The sequence below is a fragment of the Schistocerca serialis genome, chromosome 12, assembly GCF_023864345.2.
Source record: "Schistocerca serialis cubense isolate TAMUIC-IGC-003099 chromosome 12, iqSchSeri2.2, whole genome shotgun sequence".
Lineage (NCBI taxonomy): Eukaryota > Metazoa > Arthropoda > Insecta > Orthoptera > Acrididae > Schistocerca > Schistocerca serialis.
The window spans coordinates 39,656,831-39,682,799 of NC_064649.1; the positions used below are offsets into that span (position 1 = coordinate 39,656,831).

Genomic DNA, 25,969 nt, shown 5'->3' on the forward strand with positions numbered 1-25,969 from the left:
TATATTAATGTGAAACTATTCCGGGAATAAATAGACACCCGGAAAAACGCCGACACGCCGGGGGGGAAGGGGATAAAACGCCGACCTCGGGGGGGGGGGGGGGGGGGGGGGGGGGGGGGCGCTTGCGGAGTATAAATGTAGATGTAGAAAAACGCCGACCTCCGAGCGGGCACGCACACACACACACACACACACACACACACACACACACACACACACGTGTGTGTCATCTCTTGTGATGTTCATGACCGACTGAAGTCAGTAACTGGATTCATTTTTGTGTGTTGTAACTGGAATGAAATTGTTAGAACGTTACACTATGGTTTACAGAAAACAATGCAAGGTGGTGTAAGTTTAATCCATCACGAAAAATCTTGTTTTGATAATTGATACACAGAAACAGTCAAACACAAATTTAATGCAATTCTTTATAATACACGTAACATACAACTTATTTCCAGTATACTCAATACAAACTCAATCTTCCCAATTTAACAATTCATTTAGTTGCAAAAATTTTCTAAACTAGTAATCTTAAAGAACAATTTACCCTCCTACCTTTCTAAACAGTAACTGACAAGCACAGGATGATAAGTAAACATTTTTCTAAACATGTAATCAGATCTTTACTGCTGTCATGGGAATTTTAAATCGATCATTGCAATTACTTCCACGTAAGGAGCGACTTAATATTCTGAAGTGTAAATTGCAGGCACTGTCAATTTATATTTTAGAAATATTTGCTAAAAATTCCGTTGTAACTACTGTCACAAATTTTATCACCTCAGAGCCCAACACGCTATATCATAAATTGTGCCTTGATACAGGGAAGAGTGTACATAGACTAAGAGCGCAACACTCAAAAATATGATTTCTTTAACAGAACATAAGAGTAAACCAGGATTTCTCTCCATCCCTAAAGTAGGACTCTGATGTTTTGAATCTGCCCCTCTTATCTCATACGTATGTGAATTAACTTACTATTTGATCTTGTGCCTACCACTGGCGAAATTAGTAGTGGTCATAGAGGCAAACAATAAATATTTTCATATTCCAGAATCCACTTCTAGCAGTCCATTTGATAATATTCCAAATGAACATAAAAACAGTATGCAATATTACAGACAGACAGACTGAGCATAAACTTATCCAGTAGACTAAATATCTGGAGTATCTCAAATCTGCATCTTGTCATGTATGTGATAAGCATGATACATCTCTTATACCTACTGTTGCAATAAATTATGGAAACATTAGTTAAAATTACTATGTCAACAGGACCCATAATGTGAACAAGAATGGTCTTAAGTACTTCGATCTCTTCCTGGTAGCTTGAAAGAAAAAATAATATATTCACAGTTGATGTGCTGCTACACGAGGAATGTATCAAATGAATTTGGCTATTCTCACAAACATATCTGACAGAATATTATATTAAAACATGGTTACTCGTTCTACAGAGTTTCCAAAGAATTTGCTTGAAGAGCTTGAACTTTATCATCTTAAAGTATGTATCTTTTACAACTACTACTGATTTAGGGAGTGATCTTACTGTAGACTATCTACTGACTGGCATTACTTTTCTGAATGTATATTATGTGCGAAGTCTGCCACCAATTGAACAGGAATTCTAATACTGCGAAAGGTCAACAGAACATCAGTTTGTAGTTATTACTCAGTACCATTAATTTAACACAGACACTATTCACAATCACCATTAGTTTCTCAAAATGCAACCAAATTTGTGGTATTTATCTTTACACAAAAAATGGTCATGACAGAAAAGTCTCATTCTTTAGAAAGTTTATAATGAGATGTGCTAAATATTACAGGTAATCCATTTACAATAATCTACAAGTACTGCACAATGAGAAGAGAGTGTCAACCTCAGCACTTAGAAGTAGTGCACAGCCAGGAAGACAGAGGTTGCATTGCTGTTTCTAATCCTCTGGTGCTTGAGATGCAGAATCCAGGATTGCCTCAAATGAGAACGGCTGGAATGAATATCCCACACCAGCATAGAACTTACTCTGGAACTCCACCCTGCACAGAAAATCACAAGGTACAGTTATTTCACATCATTCTCAGCAAACTACAGAAGCCTCTAATGGACGTAACGATGACATCACCACCTTCGACAGTGAAAGTTCTTAGCAGCTATTGAGGCAAGAGAAAGCGGCCAATTATTAATTTGTTCTTCAAAGCTCATTTCAGTGTATATAGGAATACTCAATGAACATCTTTAACCATCATATTTTACTGTCTAAAAGATGTCAACTTTCCAGACTATAAGTGTAAGCAGAGCTTGGTCTTTTCCATTCGAAGTTCGTTTAGAATGGGTATCACAGGAAGCAGATCCACTGGGCATTTAGAGCAACCTGCTTTAAACAACATGAGCAGGCAGTAGACACTGAGAATTTGATTGACTGTTCTCCTCCTCATGTTGGCAGTATGTTAAGTTTGTGTGTTTCTCACAAAAGAAATCATCTGGCGAAAATGCTTGAATGGGGGGTCGAAACCACAACAACCAGTACAAGCCTCATAGACTGTGTAGCACAGGATCTGTGCTTCATTTCTCTGGAAGGTGGCTGGACGTCAACTTTCCCTCCAACGACTTCACAGCACCCCTTATACTGGCACCTCACTAGCATATAAATAGGCTTGTTGGAAGTCCTCTGCACCCTTGCACCTGAAGGTGACTGGCACGCTGCCTCATTGCCAACACCGTTTAATGTAACACACATCTGTTCTCCAATCTTCTAATGTCACAGCAACAAAAGCATCAGGTTTTTTAATATGTTTTTATGACAGTTGCATATCATGCACCTCCCCCTCTCCCCCCCCCCCCCCCCCCCCACACACACACACACACACACACACACACACAAAACAAATTGCATTCTTGTGATAAACACATTTTTTGACGTTGTTGCACAGACAATATAAATAGATTATTTTGTCTTTTTTTCAACCCATAGATCGGCAGTGTCAAATATTTAAATATTGTAATTTATAAATATAATACAATTCACATACACAGAAAAAGAATGACACAAAGGGGAAAAAGAAGAGTACAAATGAAAAAATTTACTCGGTGATTAAAATGATATGATAAAGGAAAAAAAATAGATTTAAAACCATTAATGGAATAAAAGTAATCATGAAAGTCGTTTCGATAAAAATTTAAAGCCGTTATGAGTTTCAAACGTACAACCTTACCCTATTTGTTACACCATGTAACCAGCCAATATTGTACTATTATATTTTAATGCTATTGAGTGTCACATAAAATTTCGACTTCTTTTCCATTGATTACTCCCAGACTAGGTCCCACCGGGGTGAATAACTGGAAGTGCAATACCTGGTATCATAGCCTACATCATCATACAGATGGTTTCACAAAAAGTCAATCTCACCACTGAGTATCTCTCCTTGTAAGTGCTCATCTACTGCTGAATGCCCCTATTACACAGTGATGGGACACCTTTACTCTTTCTGCTGTTCACTGTACATTTCAACAAATTTAATAGTGGACAGTTGTTTCAAAAATTCAATACTCATGCTGACACTTTTCAACTGCTTATGACCAATCTATGTTTGTGCTGTACAGCCATGGCTACTAACTGAACGGTTGTAGAACATTTACTCTAATGACAGGGCACTCACCAGTGAAGCCGCAATGTGTGGAGGAATGCAGATAGTCCCTCCATAAGCACCAAGATGCCCACGGTAAGCACTGCCCAGAAGGCAAATACCAGCCATAGGGCAAAGCCTCCAGTCCAGCCCTCCACTACCAATCCATTCTTCATCACCATACTCCACAGCACCTCAGACAGCTCTGGAAAACCATTTCAACATATGGAGTAAGCAATCTACTGGACATAAGATACCTGAAGACAAAGGGCAAGAAGTTATTGAGAACAATGCACAGCATCTCTATAACAAATAAAAAAAAAAGGTACAATGAATTGTTTATACTATTCATCCCATGTTGTACAGATTTTATGAAATAATTAAATATGATAAATAATATTGAACAAAGCACAACAGTTCCAATTACAATTATGCCTAAGTTTTCATACTACAGTTTTTGCTCTCACAGTACAGTACTATCGTTTGTGGTTCAGTAAGCATGTGTCTTATGTGATTTAATGGGGTGACTTGGGCCTCTGTATCAAAATTACCTAAAATATAAAAAAACTGTCAGAAATGACTAATTCTTAACTGTGAAAACACCTAACTGCAGAAAGCTGAGCTCTCAGTAGTTCAAAATGACATCTTCCATTCTTGACACACATATCACAGTACTGTATTAGACAATATTCCGACAGGACAGAACTCCTAGTTCAAAATCACCTAACTGCATTACTTGCACAAGTTTCTTGACAGTGTGTAACTGCTGCATCAATACCTTCCACAACGCGTTACTCAAAGCTGACGGGTTCTTATTAATAAATCTGTTCCCTAGCAATCTGACACCATCTCCTCAAATGCTGCTGTGCAAGTAATTCTTTGCTGAGAACCTCAGCTGTGTCGGTGGCGTTATTTATCAGCACTATTACTATTATTTATCAGCACTATTACTCACAAGGCCTCACAATGGCTTCCATAGACTTACTCCACCTGAGCCACGTACCCCTACCTTCTACCTATTACCCAAAATCCACAGAGAGAACCATCCTGACCGTCCCATTGTAGCAGGCTTCAAAACCCCAACCGAACGTATCTCAGCTCTGGTAGACCAGCACCTACAACCTATCACCCACAGACTCCCATCCTACATCAAAGAGACAAACCACTTCCCAGAACGTCTCAAATCCATTCCCACTCCTCTCCCACCTGAAACCTTTCTTGTCACCATAGATGCTACATCCCTTTACACAAACATCCCACATACCCATGGTCTCTCTGCCCTTGAGCACTACCTCTCCCAACGCTCACCCGAAGATCTTCCAAAAACCTCGTTCCTTATCGCACTTACCAACTTCATCCTCACCCATAATTACTTCACTTTTGAAGGCCAGACCTACAAACAAATCAGGGGAACGGCCATGGGAACCAGGATTTCTCCGTCCTATGCCAATCTCTTCATGGGCCGCATGGAGGAGGCTTTCCTGAAGACCCAACAGCTGCTTCCCCTGGCCTGGTATAGGTTTATAGATGACATCTTTGTGGTCTGGACTCATGGTGAAGGAACACTCCTTAATTTCCTCCATAACCCCAACTCCTTTTCGAATCTGAATTTCACCTGGTCCTTCTCCAAAACCCAAGCCACCTTCCTGGATGTTGACCTTCATCTTGTTGAAGCTCACATCTACACCTCTGTCCATATCAAACCCACAAACAAACAACAGTACCTTCACTTTGATAGCTGCCATCCTTTCCACATCAAACACTCCCATCCCTACAGCCTAGGTATTCGTGGCAAACGTATCTGCTCCAGTGACGAATCCCTCAACAATTACACCAATAACCTGACCAGTGCTTTCCTCTCCCGCAACTATCCTGCAGACCTTGTCCACAAACAGATTTCCCGAGCAATACATTCCTCCCCGTCCAACAACAATGCTCCTACCCCCAGACCACACAGAAGCATCCCCCTTGTCACCCAATATTATCCTGGCCTCGAATACATCAAAAAATTACTCCGCCAGGGATATGACTTTCTCAAGTCAAGCCCTGAAATGAGATCATCCCTTGACAAAATTCTCCCCACACCACCCAGAGTTGCCTTTCGTCGCCCTCCTAACCTCCGTAACATCCTTGTTAAACCCTACAATATTCCCAGACTACCTTCGCTACCCAGCGGTTCCTACCCCTGTAACCGACCCCGCTGCATTTATCAACTGACATGCCTGCACTGCACAGCCTTTTACATCAGCATGACAACAACTAAACTGGCTGAGCGCATGAACGGACACAGACGAACTGTCCGCCTAGGAGATGCCCAATACCCAGTAGCGGAGCATGCCCTCCAGCATAATTCTAGGGACCTAGGAACCTGCTACACCGTACGTGCCATTTGGCTTCTCCCGCCCAACACCAGTCCCTCTGAACTGCAGAGATGGGAACTTGCACTCCAACACATCCTTTCATCCCGCCATCCCCCTGGACTGAAACTACGTTAAACAACCTCACTCCCATTTACTCTTCAGTCTTCTCCTCTTGCCCTTTCCTCTTTAGCCATTCACGCATCTTTTCATCCTACATAGTTGTGTTTATCTTTATACTACATACCTCTTTACTTCTGTATGCATCCTCTTTGGTTTGAAGCTGGCACAGTACTTATAGTAGAATATCTTTGGCTTCCCTCTGACAACCATGTCTCCATCCTTGCTACCCTCCCTATTTTCCTTTCCCTGTTGCTTCATAACCTGGGTTGTGAGTAACTGAATCTCCTTTCCCTTCTTCCCTTTCTCTCCCCTCTCTCCTCCCCGATGAAGGAACATTTGTTCCGAAAGCTAGGCACGTAAATTTTCAGTTCTGTTTTATGTGTATCTATCGGCTGTACTGAGCTGAGGTAAATACTGGCCAGCCCCTCTATGTCTTTGTTACTATTATTTAATTTTCATGTCACTCCATGAAAGAAATCAAAGAAAATTCTGGGAGATGAGTAACACTGCAAGATGACCTAATAACAATGCTATAGCTTATACAATCATGATCTTCCTGGCTGGAACACCTCTAATGGTATCCTAACAGGTATCAAATGTATGTTCTCCTCTTCCCTCTGCCTTTTCCCTGACCTGCTAACTGCATCCATTTTTCATGTCGTCCAGCAATCCAAATTGTCAATGTTCTTCACCCTCCCTTTCTTAGTGTATTTCTTTTCATGACCTTGTTGCAGATAATTTTTCTACAATATATACATTCTAACCGAGATATTTTCCTTACTCATATCATTCCATACCTTTTCTTTCTTCTTCTATTCCTAGAAGCACTTCTTCCTTCATCATTGTCACTCCATTTCACTTTATGTATTTTTTCCACTATCATATTTCAAAACCACCACAGGATTATTCCTCTCTCTTTCTTCCTGACTGTCCACAATTCATTGCTTTATAATACTACACTCCCGACATGAACTTCTGAAAAAATCGTGCTCGGATAGCTCAATAACAAAGGACTTGCCCACAACAAGCAAAGTCCCGAGGTTTTAATCAGTCAGGTTGTTCCAACAATATCCTTGTCTATCACCTCTCATATGTTTCCTCACTGACAATTTTCTGTGCCTGTTCTTGCTTTTTATACAGCCCCTTTATCGCTCTTTTGTTCTTCCAGTTTGCAACTACATCTTTCAAGGTGTTCAAGGGAATACTTTAGTCAACCAAATCAAACACCTTTCCTCAATAAATAAAACACTAAAATTTAGCATTCAGGTAACTGATTTTTCAGATAACTCATCATTTACAGTAACATACTGTACTATGGGCTATAACACATATTGCAGACCTACTCATATAGCCTGATATTTACATAACTTCTAGAATCATCATATGATCACCATACCTTTAACAAGTGAAAAAGGCCACATCAGCTCCAATGCAAGACAATTTTTGAAACACAATGGATATTCCGTGAAGGATTAATGTGGTAAACCACAATACCTGGCAAATTGAGACCTTCAAAGAAGAAATTCCAGTCACAGCATTTCTAATGTATATCCCCAGGGTGACGGACGGAATCGGCCACATTCTTTGAAAGCACAGCATCGAGATAGTGTAGATACTCACTGACATAAAATTAGTGAGTGCTTCAGATCAACCAAAGACAAATGGCACCCCACTCATTGCATCAACAGATTACACTTGTTGTATACACTGAGACGACAGAAGTCATGGGGCAGTGATGTGCACATATACAGACGGCAGCAGCACCACATACAGGAGGTATAAAAGGCCAGTGCATTGGCGGGGCCATCATCTGTACTCGGGTGATTCTTGTTAAAAATATATCCAATGTGATTACATCTGCATGACAGGAATTAAACTCTGAACATGGGGCAGTAGTTGGAGCTACACACATTTTTGCCAACAGATGCACAGGACCCTAAAATAAAGTATTTCATTTTTATTTGATATTTGACATTTTTGTACCTAATTTTAACTTATTGAAAATACTCTCATTTTCATGCAAGGAGTAACTAAGGGAAAAATAATTTATTAAAATAATGCTTCAACATTTGCCAATTAACATTTCCACTAAATATGAAATTAAATTGAAAGTAACGGTACTGACCAAATTCCACAACCTGTATTAAATACTTTAACAAAATTAGACACCTGGTTTGATTTACATTTGTTAAAATTAAACATGGAAAAGAGTGAGTTAATGGAGTTTAAATCAAAACAAGCAAAATTATATTATATCTAGGACAGTCACAGAAACCAGGATTTGCAGAAAGCTAACAATGTGAAATTCCTAGGAATGCAACTAGATAAAAATCTATCATGGGGATCACATATACAGTATCTTGCAAATAAATTAAATAGCCTAGCATTTGCAATGAAGATATTGTAAAATGATACCAGTATGGGCTCAAGAAAAGTAGTATATCACAGCTACTTTGCGTCGGTAGTAAGGTCTGGAATTGTATTTTGCGTTAACACAAACAATGTGTGTCTCATACTAAAACTTCAGAAAACCATCATTACAAATACGAACAATGTAGGGCGAAGAAAATCATGCCAATGAATCCTAAAAATTCTTAGTGTATTAAGTGTTCCCTCACTGTAAATATGAGCTGATTATCTTTGTACACAGTACCCCTGATTTATTTGTAGCAAATCATTTTTAAGATGATTACAACACCAGAAATAAAAATAATTTTATGCCCACACATCATGTAAAACTGTATGCTCAACCTTTATGAAAATTTATAACAAAGTTAAAGGATGAGAATTGCTCAGCATACATTTAAAACACTGAAAAACCTTATATGAGAAACTAGTGCAAAAATGTTGCTATTCAGTAAAAGAACTCATAAATGACAATCTAAAAATTTGGTAAGTTCTTAGGACTTAATAATTTTTCTTCAAAAGTAACAAACTTTTAAAAATTAATTGCTTAATTAATTATTCAGTACCATATATTACTGATTTTATAGGGAAAAGTATAAACCAGTTTTTGTGTTTTGACAAATCTCCTGTACATTAAGTCAATAGCTTTAAACTGTATGTTAAGAGACAAACTTCTATTCTATAATAAATATGGAATTTTTAGAAAGTAAGGAAAATTGTTTCCCATCCAGTGACTCTGTGCTTATCAGCTTGGTGGCTTTGTGGAAAAGCTTAACACGTAGAACTCCAAAACACACAAGTCTGAAGTGATGTATTGTTCTGCGTAAGGAATTTACATCACACCACTGACTTTCAGTCCCCTCGTAAGTTACAAAAATGCCAAATTAATGATATCATCTGGTGAAATAAGCAAGGTGCTCCCTCACCAATATGCACTGCACTGGGGAAGGCATTATGCATCTCATCTGTAGACAGTTTTCAAATTTAATTTCATAGGTGACAATGTGAAGTGAAGGACCACTTATTTGACTAAGTGCCACCAAAGTTTATTACTTTCAGTGCCAGCTCTATGAAATATAATTTCTCCTACTCTATATTTAAAATATATTGTCATAGTGAAATAAATTATTTGAAAACAAGTAAAAGATAGCCACTTATACTTACGGGCGTGTGCCAGTGACAGTGCCCAAAGTCGCAGATACGAGGCAGTGTGAGAGACAGAGCCTAGCACGTACTCTATCGTGTGGATGCCCTGATGGATGAAGATTTCTCCCAGGTCGTGGTCTTCACTGCTCTGCGGCGCGGGAGCCCCATCTGTACTGTCCTTGTGTGCTGTCCCTGACATCGATCCCACCTCCGCATCCATGCCGTTCTCTGCAGGTACTGGATGGCTTGAAAGCTGGGGAAAGTCAGAAGATTGTCTGTTAAATGAAAGAGCAAACTGACTTAATACAGTATCATCTCCTGTGAAGTATTTGCCCTCAAATGTGTCAAATGCCTCAAAACATTGCAGGGGGTACAGATTATTACTCACCGGTTGGTGGGCTTTACGGTGCCTCATTATCAAAACAATGGGTTTTGCAAGAAGCATCCAAGGAACACACAGTAGAGCAAGAACAACAAAGAACCTCTGCAAGCCTTTCTGCAATACAGAAGAAAGAAAAAATTGCATATACTAAAAGTAACGGAGAAATGCAAAACTGGTGAAATTACTTTCCAGAATAAGTTGTTTGAAAACAAAGATTAATTCTATTTGATGTAAGACTGATAATGTAGAGTGAAACCAAACAAATTCAATGAAACATTTTTCCACTCTTGCTCACCTGTCCACTATACATGAACTCATCACAACCTTTTGGAGGAACACTACCTTTGAACAATACCATATTGATGAAAGTGATTAAAATTGATGGAGCACACGCAGGGCCTGCTGTGAAACCTGAAAAAAGAAAGAAGTTGTGTTTAGTCATCTATCAAATCACAAGCTATAAATTTATTCTAATGCTCTGAAAGTGAAAACCAAGACAACTTTAACAAAACCTCCACTGTAATCACAAATGCTGTCTACTATAGTAGAATTTCAAAATGCCAAAAATTTAATTCTCACTTACCAAATGTCGGTCCATAGTTCACCCATTTGACAAACATCAAGATACACATGTAGAGGAACAAGAAGATCAAAAAAATTATCTGTGGGACGAACTCGCATATGATGTTAATGGAATTTTTGAAATACCTGGAGAACAGAAATGGAGCCATATAAATAAATTTGCCTTATCATCACCTGTTTAATAAAGATGGAGTCAATACTCTATTGTAAAACAAATTTGAGAGTGATATGTGAATTACTCAAATGGACACTGATGAAAATTAACATCAAAATTAACACATGTACACTATGTACCAAAAGGAAAATTCAATTCAGAAAATCATGACCAAAACATGGCTTCAGCTGGCAAAATACAAAGTACTGCTGATGGATAAACTTAAAAGAATAAAAAACTATTACAAGTGTGGGGAACATATGAGTTCCTTCATTAGGAATGAAAGTGGTATTAGTTTGGGAAGGCTGGAAAGGAGTGGCAGCTTGCTCAGACCCACCTATTGTAAGCGTGATAGGAGGCAGAGATGAAAGATGTTGGAGAAAGTAGGAAGTCAAAGGTAGGCACTACAGCAGCATCATATTGAAGGGAAAGTGTGAAAATCCAACACTGCTACTCACTCTACTCACTTTTACCTGCTTTCTCGCTAACCTTTGTTTCATCTTTTTCTCAACAGCTAGCTCGTTCACAACTTGGCCTCAGACACTGCCCTCGCTTCAACTTTGTCCACCCTATCTAACTGCCCTCCTACAGAAAGAATACAGAAGTTCTGGAAGTGTGCGATTTCTTCTTCTTCTTCTTCTTCTTCTTCTTCTTCTTCAAGTGCTTCTATCGGCGATACTCAGAATTTCACCATCAGAAAGTAAGTGCAAGGGTGGATCAAATATATATCAGAATTTTTGTTTTGTGTGCGTTTTTGTAAACAGAAAGTGGTGTGATCTCTCCTCGTTGTTGCTTTCGTTTCCAATGGCTGTTCTCCACAGCTAGATTGACTGAAGAAACAGTAACGTCAGAGCGAAAGGTAGTGTCCTCTGTTGCACAACACATTATAATAAAATTTGTCACAATAAAGGTTGTAAAGCTGTTCAACTTTTTGGAAAGACTTGTAGCACAGTTCAGAGACAACACCCTGAGAAAGACCCAAGAGTATGCACGGCACAAACATTTGTATCAGGACAAGAAGCAATTGAGAAGGCAGCTCACCAACTTCGCACAAGGACTAGCGTGACATAACATCCACACTGTTAGCCAGCTTACTGAAGACAACCACTGAATAACAGTTGCTCAAATTGCTACTGGACCAAACAAAACATGACAATGCTTGACCGAACACAGCTGCCCAAACTCAACAAAAAAATTCAGAAACTGTTGTGGACCACAGTAGAACATGCTCTCCACATGTTTCATTTGTTTGGACCACTAAAAAAAGCAGTCTGAGTGCACACATTTGACAATAACGGTGCTGTCAAAGCTTTCATGGACAACTGGCTGCTGCCACAGCCACATTCATTTTACAGAAACAGATTAAGACACTGTCTAACCACAGGGAAAAAAAGTGTTTCCAAGTCAGTTGACCTCACAGAAAAGGTGATCCATTGTTTGTTGTCCTCCACATTTTACAGTGCCATTCCACTGGAAAATTTCCATTTGACAATATTGTACCTGGATTTACAAACACCCGGTCTTAGCCTCTTTATTCATCTCGGCTGATCAATCTGAAGTACTTCCAGAAGGTAGAAACGCAGAAAGTTTACCCACCTTTGAAGTGTGTCACATCTACCTGCCCACAGTTGTTTTCTGCCAGTGCATGGAGACATATATATAGTGTGGACATTTAAGTAAAGAAACTACTTCTGGAGTTAATCCTGTATCTTGGTGGTTTATGGCCATGGAGTATATAATTTTTTTCATCATTTAACAAAAATGTATTTTGCATGTGTATCAAGTTTTATTCATTTTCACACTAACACTAATTAAATGTAAAATGTTTGCCATTAGGTGGCAACAATGGTAAGTAGCAGTCGAAAGAAACAGATCGCAGACGTGAGGCAGTTAGCTTGGACCTCAGTCAACATAACCTCATTCAAACATTAGTCGATCTGTGTCTGCATCGTAAAGTTGTTCTTGATTGAAAACGTCAGTTTATGAGCATAATTCTCGTCATTTGCAGGTGGTGTTACAATTTTGCTTCAATATGAGGAAACAGAAGCTGATCATCATTGAATGCTCTCTAGTACATATGGTAAGGACGCTCTTAGTGAAAGAACATGTCCTGAGTGCTTTCAACGCTTCAAGAACGGTGATTTTAACGTCGTAGACTGGCATAGGGGTGGGAGAGAGAATGTTTTCGAAGATGCAGAAATGGAGACATTGCCGAGTGAAGACTCATGTCAAACTCAATAAGAATTGGCACGATTAACAGGAGTGACACAGAAAGCCATTTCAAAACGTCTCAAGACTATGGGCATGATTCAGAAAGAAGGAACTTGGGTCCTGTGTGAGCTGAAACCAAGAGACGTTGAACGGCATTTGTGTGTAAGCAGTTGCTTCAGAGACAAAAACGGAAGGGATTTCTGCATCGCATTGTGACCAGGTACAAAAAATGGGTTCATTACAATAACCCTAAATGCAAAAAATCATGGGAATATCACAGCAATGGTTCCATGTCGATGGCCAAACCGAATATTCTCAACTCCAAAATCACGCTCTGCATTTGTTGGGACCAGCTCAGCGGCGTGTAGTATGAGGTGTTAAAACCAAGTGAAACAATCACAGGTGCTCGTTATCGAAAGCAATTAATGCGTCTGAGCAGAGCATTAAATGACAAACTGCCACAATACATGGAGAGGCACGATAAAGTGATTTTGCAGCACGACAACGCTTGACCCCACGTTTCAAAGGAGGTCAAAAACTTGCAAATGTTAAAATGGGAAGTCCTACCCACCTGTGGCTTCATCTAGCAGGATAACTGACGGTGTCACAAGACCAGAACAGTGCTACATTCGTTTTAGGAGCACAATAGTGAATTTACATTCATGTCTCGGCACCAAATTTGCCTGATGTGAACCCACAGGAACATGTGGGGGCACTTTTTGTCACCTTTCTTTGCTTATCTTGGGTCCTACAAAGTCTAAATTTTGAAGAAGAGAGCAGACATCCTACACCTTGCAATGCTTTAGTCTCTCCCACTGAAAATAAGTATTTTAGTCACACTTGCAACAAGTAAACAACATTATACATTTCTGCTCTGAATTTTACTACTTTCTGATCCATTAGCTACACTTACTGATACTCTAAAGATGTTGTTTGTGTTCTTTAAACATCATTTCTTGTGGTTCTGACATACCAGTTCCTTCTGACAAACTGATGAGCCCTTCATATTACCATCCCACTGAAAACCATTCCAGATGATCATCTCCTGTATATTTTCAAGTTACCAGACTTCAGCAATTACTTAACAAGGCTTCAGGTCACACTATCAGATCCCTTTTGCCTAATTACATACATTGCATTAAACCGGATATGTTGTTACCTACTAGTTACCCTATCAAGCATTTACAGGGTGGCTTCCTATATTCATGAGAAAGTCTTCTCTGAACATGACCGAGTCATTTCAGATAAGACTCTCAAGCTTTTAATAGTGTCTCTACCACTTGTCTTCAGGGATAAAATGAGTGTCATGGCTGGTTCTGTGTTCTGCTTCTTACACAGGCAAGCCAGCATGGTCTGAAACCTACCACAGGAGAGTGTCGCAGAACTAAATGGTGTCACATGCTGACGGACACCAACACCACATTTGAAAGTGCCAGTTCCGCCTCCCTGTAAGTGTCAGTCATTCCCTCCTGTTACCCATCTATACACAAAGTGTCATCTTACCCCCCACTCTGGAATTTTCTAGATTCTGCTCATCTTCCTATATAAGCAGAATAGTGTGCCAGTCCCAAGTAAGTAATTTTATTCCTGAATATGATGGCAGAGAACTGTCGAAAGCTCAACAATTTTATTCAAAATGATGCAACTTGAATATTGAGAAGTTTTTGTTCCATTTTTCTATCAACACCTCCCCTCCCCTCCCCTCCCCTCTCCTCCACCCTCCCCCCCCCCCCAAAAAACACACACACACACACACACACACACACACACACACACACACACTAATGACAAACTGCAAGAAGGTACCTGATGAGTAAAAGCTATAGAAAGAACACTGTCATGTTATCTTTCTGCTCTAAAAGCTTTAACTCTCTTCCAAAACACTTCCCAATATGTACAGCTCACAATCATTTCAATTTTATTTTATTTTTATATTTAAAAACAAAGATGATGTGACTTACCATACGAAAGTGCTGGCAGGTCGATAGAAACACAGACAGACACATACATACACACAAAATTCAAGCTTTCGCAACAAACTGTTGCCTCATCAGGAAAGAGGGAAGGAGAGGGAAAGACAAAAGGAAGTGGGTTTTAAGGGAGAGGGTAAGGAGTCATTCCAATCCCGGGAGCGGAAAGACTTACATTAGGGGGATAAAAGGACGGGTATACACTCGCGCGCGCGCGAGCGCACGCACACGCACACACACACACACACACACACACACACACACACACACACACACGCACACACACACACACACACACACACACATATACACACACAAGCAGACATCTAAAATTTTTTGGTTATGGTTTGGAAGTGGGTTACGTATTATTGAGTATATATAGGCGGGATAAAATTGTATACCAAATTACGGTAAAAAGGAGAAGGTGAATACAGTGAAACTACTAGCAAAAACAGAAAGAGAAAATAAGACAAAAGATTTCGAAATGCAACAGTGACAATAACACTGCACTGCCATGCTATAATATTAATAATGGCTGTTTGAAACAGGTAAGGTTTTATTGTACATGGGAGTGGCAACTCATTAAATAGCGAAGGTGCAAATGAGAATGTGGATATGCAGATTGCCTTAAATGGGAGTGTCTAAATTATGGTTTCAAGTTTTCTTTCCAAGTTACATCAGAAAAACAGTCTCTTCAGTGTTGACCAACCCTAGAATCACAGTGTGATTCTATAGCATCACATCTCCAGTTTATTAGTACACAGTGTAACTGCATCTTTTACACATGTTTGAACAAACAAAAAGCTAACAAGTATTGCAATAAATTTTGCATCAGTAAGCAGTATGTGCATTATTATTCAAACAGCTGTGAGCCCTAATGCAAATGTTTTGTGCATTATATACTCATAGTTATGGGTACTAATTAACAGTGTTACTAGGCAGATATCATCCTTGTATTTGACTTCACGGCAATGCATGCTCATAGCCAACACATAATTCTTGCTTTTTTGATTAATTTTCATGGTACTTAATGTTTTCATCTGTTTTGGGTTGTATGAATTTATGTACACGAAGATGCGTGTGTATTATGGAGCTACTGAGTACACTATTAACAAGTTGTGAGCTTTTTTTTTTTTCATGTTCCATATTACCTCATTAATTATTTACAGTGCAGGCATATACTAACTGCTCAACAATTATTCAAGATTGTCATGTTTTGTATTCTACATGCCAAATTATCACAGAACCAATAAATGTGTGTTCTGTTCGAGCTAATGATGGTGGCGGTAGAGTGTGCAGAAAGTGTGCTTGCTTGTGTGAATGTGTTCATTTTCTTTGATGAAAAAGGCTTTCGCCGACAGCTGCATGTGCAACAGTCTCTTCATTGGTCTTTATGTTGTGCTTGTCTGCAACTCAATGGATCATCTTTACGTTGAGTAGCAATCTATACTATCTGTTGTATAGTTCTTATTATAAACTGGAGTTTCTACTGTTTAGTTATCATACATATGATGTCCCAGGAGGAATGGTCAATTGTCAATGGTCTACAAGGAATGATCATTTGAAGCACAAGAGTCCGGTAAACAATTCTTTTATGTTTTGTAATAAATGTGCAGAGTCTTTTTGTTTAAGTTTATTCCACAATGCTTAAAACTTGTGGCAAAAATTGAACATGATTTTATCCAGATTTAAGCTGTGTGTGTGAAAAAAAGGCACGAAAATATTACGTTTTAATTCTCACTATTGTGAACTATGTTGGGCACAATGAAGGCGCACATAAATCAATGCTTGTAACAATCTATGGGCACAATTATATCATAACCAATACTATCAATGTTTTTCAAATCACACACTAATAAAAGTTCATGAGGAAAACATTATCTGATACTTAAAGTAAATCACATAATCAGGAACTCACAAGTGATTCCAAAGACTCAGAAGAACTCCGAACAGCATGTGCAGCACACCAAGAATGATTGAGATTTTCATCTTGTAAGAGTTCATGAAGATGATTTTATTTTCAGCCAGCTGAAATGGAAGGAATGTATGTATGTATATTCAGATTTATTTCATACACAGAACAATGATTTTTCCTCTTACTATGTGCATAGACGGTACTCTAGCTATCCATACAGCAGAATCATTCTGCAATCAGCTTTAAACGCTGGTTCTCTAAATTGTCTCAATACTGTTCTCCAGAAACAATGTCACCTTCTTCATCACACTAACCAAAAATACTGTCCAAGTCATCTCATATCCTCCTACAGTCACCTAATGGCAACACCTGTACACCATAGCATCATCAGTAAACAGGCACAGATTGCTGCTGACCCTATCCCTTTATGTATATAGAGAAAAATAGTGGTCCTGTCACACTTACCTCAGCAAGTATGTTAACAACATAATGGGTTTTTGACAAAATTTAAATTCTGATCTGGCACTGATATAAATTCAATGGCAGAAAGTGAAAATCTGTGCCAGACAGACTCAGCCTGGTTTTCCCACTTCCCGAGTGATCACCTTAAATGCTTCAGCTATCTGAGCACACTTCACATCCAATAATTTCTGAAAAGGTCTTCAAAATAAACAGTTTAGTTCTTAGGTTGGAAGACTTGTTCAAGTTTTTAAAGCTAGAAATAAATTTTAGACATCTGAAGAATGTAAAAACAAAAATCTTTTTGACATGAACATCAGATATTTCTATGGACTGACACTTTTGTGTGCTCTAATGAATGTGTCATGTCTCCCATAGTAATGTTTTGAGAAACACTAAAAATGATTGCAGAAGTTGGTTGGTTTATTGGGATTTATGGGACCAAACAGCAAGGTCATCAGTCCCTTGTTTTTAAGATGGTCCATTCGGACAGATTTACATCTCAGAAGAGTCATAACGATAAAGAGTAAAAGGCTAAAACACGTAAAAGTGCATTCGTGTCGTCAATGGTGAAAACAAAAGGAGGGAAGTCAGCAAGTGGGCAACCCCAAGGCTATGCTAGAGGCAGGAAATATCCACCTCTGATGCAGTACAGGAAGACCATCTGCTATTCAAAAGCGTTCAACCGCTAGAATGTAAAAGTGCATACTGTTAAAAGGAGTCTTCCCAAATCTAAAAAGCGATAAAAACAGAGTAAAAGGGAGAGAAAAGAGAATCTTGGCCAGGGAGGGGAGTCAGGAATCTCCAACACAGCTTACAGTGGGAGACACCCCAACCCTCACCGCCCTGCCCCTACTCCAGAGGGAGGTTAAAAACCTTAGAACTGAAAATAAAACCAACTTTCACAGAGGAAACTCAGAACCAGTTCAACCATCCAAAAATCGTCTGCCAATATTAAAGGTAAAGTGCGGGCAAGTCTGCACTTAGTACGCACAGCCAAAAGAAGGGGGCATTCCACCAAAATGTGGGCTACTGACTGGAGGGCTCCACAACCACAAAGTGGGGATGGCTCATTACGCAAAAGAAAATCATGGGTCAGCCTGGTATGGACGATGCGGAGACGACACAGTTTTTTCATTTTCATTTATTTGTTACAGAAATAAGTATTAGTTGGTGTGGCCTCATGTGACCGGAAAGTCTGTCAACTGGATGATGAGACGTACGCGATGTAGAGGCAACCTCCAATTTTTACTCAGCAACAGGTACATAGTCTTATCAACGAATCAGATACTTTCAATAAAAAATCATGAAATCTGAGACTTATGTTCTGTATTGAAATATTGACTTGTACGTATTGCATTAAATGATGTGCAATTAAAGAAGATCATGCCAACCTTTTTTTGATCATTTTATAGTTTTTCTGTATATAGGGTAATAACTCAAATATTGGTCTGCCTGATCCACTCTTTTCATGTATTTGTTGTATTCTAGTACACTTTCAGGTTTTTTTTTTTTGTGTGTGTAATTGGTTCGTCTGCATTTTCTTGGAGTGTCAGTGAAAGTGGCATTATGTATTGTAGAGATCATTCGTATTGTTTTAGTTTTCGAAGCTCTCCATACCTGTGAGAGTACTTCACCTTTCCGTCATTGACAAGTTTCAAACTCATTGACTTTTGCGCGCTTTAATTTTTCCAGAAATCTATTTAGCCGTATAGTTCCACAAACTCTAATCTTCTTTTCAAGTAACTTCTCTGCAAGTTCTACACTGTTATAATAAGTATCCACGTAGAAGTGATGCCATTTTCCATAAGAAGGTGTCAATAGTTTCATCACTGTTTTTGCTAAAGGCTGTCCACAGCCGGAGTATATCTTGAATGAGGTATCATTCCTTCATCGATTGAGATGTTTTGACTTAATTTAAAAGTTTCTTTAAACTTTTTGGAAAAATAATCAATTACGAATTGCACATTGAAAAGCCGGGCGGCATTATGCAGTTAGTAGTAGTAGTAGTAGTAGTAGTAGTAGTAGTAGTAGTAGTTGTCGGAAAAATGTAAAATTGATAATATTTTTCTGAATCGATTGTGGGATATCATTTTGAGAAATATTGGATTCGTCGACCAACAATCATCAATCCTTGCTTTATTTACAATTCCCATAAGGATGTTGTTGTGGTCTTCAGTCCTGAGACTGGTTTGATGCAGCTCTCCATGCTACTCTATCCTGTGCAAGCTTTTTCATCTCCCAATACCTACTGCAACCTACATCCTTCTGAATCTGCTTAGTGTATTCATCTCTTGGTCTCCCCCTACGATTTTTACCCTCCACGCTGCCCTCCAATACTAAATTGGTGATCCCTTGATGCCTCAGAACATGTCCTACCAACCGATCCCTTCTTCTGGTCAAGTTGTGCCACAAACTTCTCTTCTCCCCAATCCTATTCAATACTTCCTCATTAGTTATGTGATCTACCCATCTAATCTTCAGCATTCTTCTGTAGCACCACATTTCGAAAGCTTCTATTCTCTTCTTGTCCAAACTATTTATCGTCCATGTTTCACTTCCATACATGGCTACACTCCATACGAATACTTTCAGAAATGACTTCCTGACACTTAAATCAATACTGGATGTTAACAAATTTCTCTTCTTCAGAAACGCTTTCCTTGCCATTGCCAGCCTACATTTTATATCCTCTCTACTTCGACCATCATCAGTTATTTTGCTCCCCAAATAGCAAAACTCCTTTACTACTTTAAGTGCCTCATTTCCTAATCTAATTCCCTCAGCATCACCCGACTTAATTAGACTACATTCCATTATCCTTGTTTTGCTTTTGTTGATGTTCATCTTATATCCTCCTTTCAAGACACTGTCCATTCCATTCAACTGCTCTTCCAAGTCCTTTGCTGTCTCTGACAGAATTACAATGTCATCGGCGAACCTCAAAGTTTTTATTTCTTCTCCATGAATTTTAATACCTACTCCGAATTTTTCTTTTGTTTCCTTTACTGCTTGCTCAATATACAGATTGAACAACATCGGGGACAGGCTACAGCCCTGTCTTACTCCCTTCCCAACCACTGCTTCCCTTCCATGTCCCTCGACTCTTATAACTGCCATCTGGTTTCTGTACAAATTGTAAATAGCCTTTCGCTCCCTGTATTTTACCCCTGCCACCTTTAGAATTTGAAAGAGAGTATTCCAGTCAACATAAGGATAGCAAGCCCAAACCATTTTCTAAGTTCAGGTCCCATAACGTCAACAGATTTGGCATATTATTTTATCCACTTTCCTTCTATTGCAATTTTGACTGTAGTACTCATTGGATTCATTGCTAATATATTCAAATAGATCATTCCCAATATATAATTCTACGATATCCTCGACGCTCTGTATCTTTGGGAAATATGTTTGGACCCGTAGATCCTTCAAATTTATTATTGGTCCTCCGTAAATCCAAGTCTGACCACTGTCTTCTTCGACTGATTCATCTGAATCAGTTGGCAACCTTAGTGTTCGCTGAATTCTTCTTGGACGTATTTCACTATCTTCCAATGATTCTTCATCACTTTAATTTTTTTGATATCCAGTGTCTTCTTCCCAGTCGGCAAAGTCATCCAGAACGTCAGACAAGACATCCGCGCATTCATCATAAATAATCGTATTGTCTCTCATCTGCCATGATTAAAGGGCACAAGTACTTATAAAAACAAAAAACTTGTTGACGTGTGTAACTTACTGTTAAAACACCAACAGAATGCAAAAGATACTGAAGTGCTGTCACCGGCCACTGTGTAATACTATGCTCATGACACCACTGTGTCGCCGGCTGTTGACCGCTATTTCGCGTACGACACCACTGTGGTGTCCGAATGGCAGAGTGTTTATAGTACATCACTGAATGTACAAGGTATGATTCTATATCCTGGCACAGTTTTGTTTTAATACGTTTGATAACTCCTGGGAAAAGGGATGTAACGTTTCAAATTTAATATTATCAGGCTAGGGTTTTGATACCTCCCTAATTAGGGAACCTATGCTGTATGCTTGTGTCTTTGTTTACAGTCTGGAGTGGGGCACCATGTCAAATGCTTTTCAGAAATCTAGGAAGCTAAGGAAGGTGTCAATGTCAGACCTGGAAACTTACTTGTTTTCAGCTATTTCAGCTACTTCTCTATGCCAGAAATGCCTAATATTATGTCCTCCATATTGGAGTCTGTGAACTCTCTCAGCCTACGACCATTCCCAACCACAGCTCATTCTACTACTCACTTTTTATGGATACTTTGCTTTATCGTGGTTCCATATCCCAAATTAAATATTTCATTCACAATACACTGAGCTCTAGGGCATTCAACTGCACTGAAACCGGCTTGTTAATTGGATGCTATAGACAGAATTTCTGAAAATAATACCTCAGGTGGAAGAGATGCTGTTAACCTTAAATAACATGGGATACATTTTCAAAGGTTATTATTTACTAACATGTATTATAAGACTGTATTTTTTTCTGTATAATGCCTCTGCATTTTCTGTAACTATTAAGATACGTAACTCCTTACATAACACCATATTTTACAAGTTTTCAACTTCTTTTATATTTTTTCCCCAAAGGGTATAATCACAATGGTGGTGTCAATTGCAGAGCACAATCTCTTTGTGAGTGATGGAATATCTGAAAGTCTAATTTAATTTTTACACTGATTTTGCTTCATCTGAAACCAGAGAATTTGTACAGCTTGCACATATTCATCAAAGCAAAGCAAGAACTCTTAGCAAATTGTGTACATCAAACTTCAGTAATCTAGCATAAGTAAACAGTGAAGGAAAAAGGTGTCCATTCTGGAAAAGATGATTCTGCTACCAATAAGCAGCGACCAGGTGATGCTGTACACTGTTTCTCTTAAAGTACAAAAGATGGGGATTACATTTTATTTGTCATGTTCGATTAACATTAGTGGGGAAATTTGAGAAACATTTTTAAAAGGACTATTTTCCTAATGGCACCGCTGCTCTAACACCAAATTAAGTTAAGAGAACTTTTTCAGACTTTAAACAGTTTTCAATAGACTAAAGAAGGACATTTACTCCCAGAAAACTTAAACAGAAATTAATTATGAAAACTTCCTGGTAGATTAAAACTGTGTGCCAGACTGAGACTCAAACTCGGGACCTTTGCCTTTCGCTGGCAGAATGTAAGACTGTGGGGATGGGGCGTGAGTCGTGCTTGGGTAGCTCAGTTGATAGAACACTTGCCCATGCGAAAGGCAAAGGTTCCGAGTTTGAGTCTCGGTCCGGCACACAGTTTTAATCTGCCAGGAAGTTTCACATCAGCACACACTCCGCAGCAGAGTGAAAATCTCATTCCAGAAATTAATTATGTATTGTAACAAATATGAATGATGTTCATTACCAAAATAAAGTTATTGTTTTTGATGTCAGAAAATGCTAATGCGTAGTTTCAGTCTGTACAGAGCTGCCACTGTCGTATTTTGTATTTTTAATGCATTTTCCACATCATAGCGCATATTTGCAGAATTTCTGTGCGTATTTCTAGCATATTTACTCATTAAATACATTCATACTTTGGTTATTTTAGAACATATTAATGCAATTTTTGATAACCAGAGCTTCATCATATGCTCTGATCAGACAAGAAAGAAAAACAAAACTACAGGCTTAGTCTAGTTATTGCCCTTTATTTTCTGCAAGTGAGTTTTGGAAACATAGCATATGTGAATCTGAACAACCATCTGGGGAATTGGAGATGATTCCTCCCAAATATATGTCTGTATCTTTGGCCTTGTGCTACAACAGTTGGATTAAGTTTTCTAACATTATTTTTCCAGTGATCCTATTTTCGACAAAAACCTTCATTTGTAGCTTTTCAGGTTCCATGACTCAATTAGTGAAAATAGCAACAGATTATAGCACTTTCATCACTAACAAGCCCGTGATTGACACTAAGTTAGACCTGATTAAATCAGACTAAATGGATTGTACATCAAGGAATGTCAACTTGTCTTACTTTTAGTACCTACAAGAAGAAACAGGAAATACGTGAATACACCACAGAACGTACCTGCCAAACTGGATCCATTCCAAATGGGTACGGGTATTGAAGAAACTCTTTTGCAGGATCTAGCTGTAGCTCTTTACTGTGCCTTAATGTTGATTCATTGTATTCTACTTTCCAATATGAGCCAAATATATTCAATGACTTCGAGAATACGTCATTATAGATAAGACCCGTATACATTGAAAACAGGCCCATAAGCAACACTACATATCGACCACCAAAGAAAATATTCCATATCTGAAAAATTAAGAAACACAAAATCAACTGCACTATCAATGCAAGCAGCCAGTGGTAAACTCACTTTTGTGCTTTCGAGATGTGGCGGACAGAGGAGAGGTCATCAGAAGGCAACAAAAGGGAAATTACATGAATTGTAACAAAGCCGATGTAGAACACAGAGACAAATGGCAACGAATCTAGCTAAGTATTTCTGTTGATCACTTTCTTTCAAACTTTATGTGGAAGATAGGTGGGAGGAGGGAAGAGGGGGAGGGGGGGGGGCATGGAAATATACAGGGTGGATCAAAAACAATCATCCGATTTGGCAGGTCTGTATTTCTGGAACTGAAATATATACAATGAATTTTGTTTTTTGATGAACAGGACTCAAGTGTTTTGTTCCCCCCCCCCCCCCCCCCCCTCTCCATACCGTTTCATAGGTGTTCAATATGGCCCCCTTGAGATGCACAGCATGTGTCAATGCAGTATTCAAATCGTTCCCACACTGCAGCGAGCATATCTTTTGAATTGCAGCATCCACAGCTGCTGTTATGCACATAAGCAATGTCTTTTATAAACCCCCACTAGAAAGAATCACATGCAGTCAGGTCGGGTGACCTTGGAGGCCCGTAATGTAAGGGTGAATCATTTGGCCCAGTGCGATCACAATCCATTGTTCGGTAATTCTTTGGATTAAAAATTCCCGCACTTCCATATGCCAGTGTGAAGATGCCCCATCCTGTTGGTAAATGACGTCATTCAAATACTCTCCAACTGTGGGAAAAGTTCTCAAGCATATCGAGGTATGTGTTTCCTGTAACAGTGTTCTCAGCAAATACAAATGGACCATACACCCTTTCCCGTGAAACTGCACAAAACACATTAGATTTTGGAGTCCCTCTCATGTTGTACAACTACATGTGGTTGTTCTGTACCCCATATTCTTACATTTCATTACACACCTTTCCATTTAAATGGAATGTTGCCTCGTCACTAAACACTAAGCGCGGAAGAAAACTGTCATCCTCCATCTTGCCAAGAACAAAAACACAGAACTCCACACATTGTCACCTTAACAAAGAGCTTGCAGTAGCTGAATTTTGTATAGTTTCATGTGGAAATGTCGATGCAACACACGCCAGATGGACATTGGGACAATGATGAGCTGTCGAGCTTCACAGTGAACCGATTTCTGCGGACTCCTTGTGAAACTATTGCGGATGCGTTTCACATCTGCCACTCAGGGACAGCCCAGCGGTTTGCCTTTACTCAAACAACCTGTTTCTCAGAATTGTTCATGCAATCGTCTAATGCTTTGTGCTGTAGGATGATCCACACCATACCCTGTATGGAAATCATGCTGAACAGTTATTACTGACCCGCAGTGTGCAAAACATACTGCAACACAACACTTTCTGTTATTGCTGGACGTGAGGTCCGCCAGTTATGCAAAACACCGTTTTTTCTCAGTACCCAAACATGTTTCGGCACCACTGAGCCATCACCAGTGGGTTTTTGGTTTTACTTATTCTGCAATGTGAACATTTTTGTTAAATGATTGTAAAATTATGTGCAACTTTAGTTCAAACAACAGATAGTTTCTTTTTGTGAATACCTTTACATCTGCCGTGCATGAATTTTCTGGATCACTTGTGTGTTAATTACTACAGGTAGCTTTCTCACCTGCAACCAAACGATGTTGATGAGAAAGTTTTTGCTGTGAGTTAACTATCTTTTAGAATGTAATTTAATTTGTCGCGATGTTTTCGTACCTATATTCGTTTTTACTTACGTTTTCGTGCGGCAACATGTTTTCGCGTGGCAAACACTTCCCTTCTCCACATCATGCTGAGGTGTTGTGATGCACACGTAACTAGAACAAGTATTTTCCACAAATAACGTAATAAAACACTTTTCACCTCACCGAAACACAGTGTGATTGTGGTTTGCTGTGTGTCTCAGTCCAGTCAGTGCTCATTTGTTCACCAGAGAGTTCGATGCCAAATTTGAATTTTGCTTGCATTTTTATATATATATATATATATATATATATATATATATATATGTGTGTGTGTGTGTGTGTGTGTGTAGTTTTTACTTGTAAAATTCCTTTAATGTGTTAAATACTGTAGTTGAGTGGTGACTGGAGGCTATTAGATGGTTAGCAAATGTGCAATAGGAGCTGTTGCTTTTTAAAGGTCTGAGGCGTTCTGAATATCTGGTTTTGAAGTTTCTGCATGTTTGTCCTATGTACACTGACTGGCAAGTGTTGCATGCGAGTTCATATATTCCTGATCTATTAAATTTATCCATGGCTGTTTCTTGTGTTCTGA

General features: G+C 39.0%; 1 protein-coding gene across 4 annotated transcripts in view; it reads right to left on the reverse strand.

Annotated features, from left to right (window-relative positions):
- Positions 1 to 400: 400 nt before the first annotated feature.
- The window catches only part of LOC126428452 (V-type proton ATPase 116 kDa subunit a 1), a 123,216-nt gene continuing 97,647 nt past the window's right edge, over positions 401 to 25,969 (reverse strand). For all 4 annotated transcript variants that reach the window (XM_050090388.1, XM_050090390.1, XM_050090389.1 and 1 more), the window contains exons 10-17: positions 23,421 to 23,654; positions 16,883 to 16,992; positions 10,631 to 10,755; positions 10,343 to 10,458; positions 10,054 to 10,161; positions 9,684 to 9,918; positions 3,667 to 3,838; positions 401 to 2,043 (exon numbers count right to left, since the gene is read on the reverse strand). In XM_050090388.1, the coding sequence (XP_049946345.1) occupies positions 1,941 to 2,043; positions 3,667 to 3,838; positions 9,684 to 9,918; positions 10,054 to 10,161; positions 10,343 to 10,458; positions 10,631 to 10,755; positions 16,883 to 16,992; positions 23,421 to 23,654 (1,203 nt within the window). In that variant the 3' untranslated portion in view covers positions 401 to 1,940. The remainder of the gene's footprint in view (positions 2,044 to 3,666; positions 3,839 to 9,683; positions 9,919 to 10,053; positions 10,162 to 10,342; positions 10,459 to 10,630; positions 10,756 to 16,882; positions 16,993 to 23,420; positions 23,655 to 25,969) is intronic.